Raw genomic sequence first — 2809 nt, forward strand, 5'->3', positions numbered from 1 at the left:
TTTTGGTTGTCAGCAGCAAACTGGTTGATCCGCTGCAAGAAGGTGCTATTTATAAGACTGAGCTGAATACAGCACCTCAGACTGAGGAAGTCTTTCAGATGAAAGACAAAATGTTTCTACATTTTTTTTTTGTTGTTGTTTGTTTTGTTTTTTGAATGTCTAGAGGATCAGGATAGGCCCTTCAAGGAATGTTAGAAAGAACCATAAATACAAAAACTTAAAAGCAAAAACAATAAAAATCTATAAATACAACACAAACACAAAATTATCTCATCATCATATATTTATATATTTTCAAAAAATATACACAAGGATGTAAGCTTTAAACTGCAACAAAATACAGTCATAACATTTCACAGTGGCACGACGTGCCGTATACAGGCAACCAGGCAGCACAACGGCTCAGTGGTTAGCACTGCTGCCTCACAGCAAGAAGCTCCTGGGTTCAATTCCCGGTTGGACCTGGGGTTTTTCTGTTTGGAGTTTGTATGTTCTCTCTGTGCTTGTGTGGGTTTTCTCTGGGTACTCCAGTTTCCTCCCACAAACCAAAAACATGCATGTTAGTCTGCCTTCAGGTCCAGGCCTCCTTTGCAAAAGAGATCTGTGATCTCAGTGGGATTTGCCTGGTTAAATAAAGGTCAATAACTGTGGTCTAGTTTATATGAACATATATTGAACATGTTTCAGTTATTCCTCGTCAGGTTGTTGGAGTCTCTGGCTCTGATTTCTGCTGTCCATTGAAATCTGCATGCTGGCTGTGTAAGAGCAGGCCTCCCCCCTTGAGAACTTCTTAAAGTGGTTCACGATAAATCTTCTAAACTTCCTTGTGGCAAAGAAATAAACGACAGGATCCAAAACGCAGTTGAGGCCCATGAGGACCCAAGTTATTTGATGTGCGTCGTTGAGCATTTGGCGGGTGTCCTGGTACCAGCCCACGTGGCCCAAGCCCTCTGTGATCTGCAGCACAGCCAGCACCCAGGGGCCTTGAACAATATGGTGAGGCAGAAAACACAAAACAAATACACCCACTACTGCCAAGAGCATCTGCAGAGCTCTCCGTTTCACCCCTCTAGGCCTTTTAGATGAAGATGACATGGTCCTGTTGGACTTTTTTGAAATGACTGTGTCCGAACGAAACTTGGTCTTTGGAGTGTGCTGAGAAAGTAAGGCTCGAGCAATGAGAAAGTTGCACACAACAACGAGAAAAAAGACAACAAAAAACAATGGGATTATTAGGAAATGAAAGATAGCCACTTTCCTCTTCTGGTAATCAGTGTCATTGTGGTAACCTTCAAAGCACAGAGTTTTGCCTGATGTTACGTTGATTCCTGGGGATGTCAGGTTTGGAATGGCCATCGACACGGTGAACAACCAGATAACAATGGACACGATGATCCCGCGGCGCCTGTGGTCCGAGGAGGCTGCGTCCAGAGGCCGAGTGACCGCCCAGTACCGGTTGAGGCTGATGGCTCCCAGGAAGAGGATGGTGCCGTAGGTGTTGATGAAAAACAGCGAGCCCGTCAGTAGGCACATGAAGTCTCTGAACACCCAGTCACCTCGACGGCTGTAATAACTGATCCAGAAGGGCAGGGTGCACACAAAGAGTAGGTCAGCAATGGTCAGGTTGGTCATGTAGATCCGTATTTCTCCCATGGCTTTCGCTTGTCGGAGACACCGCAGGACAAACAGTACATAGACGTTGGCAATGAAGCCCACGAGGAAGAAGATGCTGTAGGCAACGGGGAAGAGGATGTAGCGAAACTCAGAGTCCAGAAATTCAGTGTAGTTCCCAGCAGGGACTCCTGTCACAACAGGATGCTCAGATTTCTCCATTATTTGTCTAAAGGAGACAAGAAGAACAATAATTAGTATGATATCCAACCACAACATAAAGGTTCACATTTAAAGAAAAGCCAAGAGTTTAGATCAGGATGTGAAAGTCTGATGAGTAAGTTATGTCGGTCACCAGGAAGTCTTTGCAGAGTTTCTTACAAAACACTTTTCCGGTCGCTAACTCGGTGTCACACCAAAACAACCACAAGGAAAAGATGAAAGGTAATCAGATCTACTGAAATCTTAGTGCTGGGACAGAGAAGCAGTGGTACAACGTACGTATTTATGGCCTGCCGTTTGTAAAGTTACACAGTCAAAAACGAACATCAATATTTTGGTTTATTTAGCTTTTAATAAGAAAAAAAATCTTTTTTTTTTTTTATAATAATTTCACCATGTTATTCATACATGTCATAGTTCCAAACTAAATATTTAATTTCCAAGATAAATATTAATTTTCAAAACTAAAGATTTAATTTCTAACACGTTTAATTTCCAAAATAAACATTTCATTTGCTAACTAAATATTTAACTCTCACTTAAATATTTAACTTGTAAGCTAAATATTTAGGTCCAAGTTAAATATTTAGTTAGCAAATTAAATATTTAGTTTACTAACTAAATATTTAACTTAGTTTGTAAATTAAATATTTAGCTTGTAAATTAAACATTTAGTTGGGAACTGTGACATTTATAAATGTATGAATAACATGGTGAAAATATGACTTTGAGTAAAACAAAACAACTATTGATTTTCTTATTAAAGGCTAAATAAACCAAAATATTGATGTTAATTTTTGACTGTGTAACTTTACAAATGGCACCTCATACATATTGTATTGGTGTCATTAAAACAGAGGATGTTAAAACATAATTTCTTTATAATGAGTTTAATGCTGCAGGACAAGAAAACAACTCGTGTCTCCTGTCTCCTTTTTCACTACTTAGCATTTATTTAGAAATATTTTTTATGATT

General features: G+C 39.4%; 1 protein-coding gene across 1 annotated transcript; it reads right to left on the bottom strand.

The window, feature by feature from the left end:
• Window positions 1-687: 687 nt before the first annotated feature.
• Window positions 688-1833, bottom strand: ptafr (platelet-activating factor receptor). Its single transcript, XM_037695293.1, has one exon. The coding sequence runs from the start codon at window positions 1831-1833 to the stop codon at window positions 688-690; it is 1146 nt and encodes a 381-aa protein (XP_037551221.1).
• Window positions 1834-2809: the final 976 nt, after the last annotated feature.

This window comes from Nematolebias whitei, chromosome 21, assembly GCF_014905685.2.
Source record: "Nematolebias whitei isolate Nwh7 chromosome 21, NemWhi1, whole genome shotgun sequence".
Taxonomy (NCBI): domain Eukaryota; kingdom Metazoa; phylum Chordata; class Actinopteri; order Cyprinodontiformes; family Rivulidae; genus Nematolebias; species Nematolebias whitei.

What these genes read in the sequence shown, in the direction of transcription:
- ptafr (XM_037695293.1), bottom strand. Translation starts at nt 1,833, where the DNA reads ATGGAGAAATCTGAGCATCCTGTTGTGACAGGAGTCCCTGCTGGGAAC.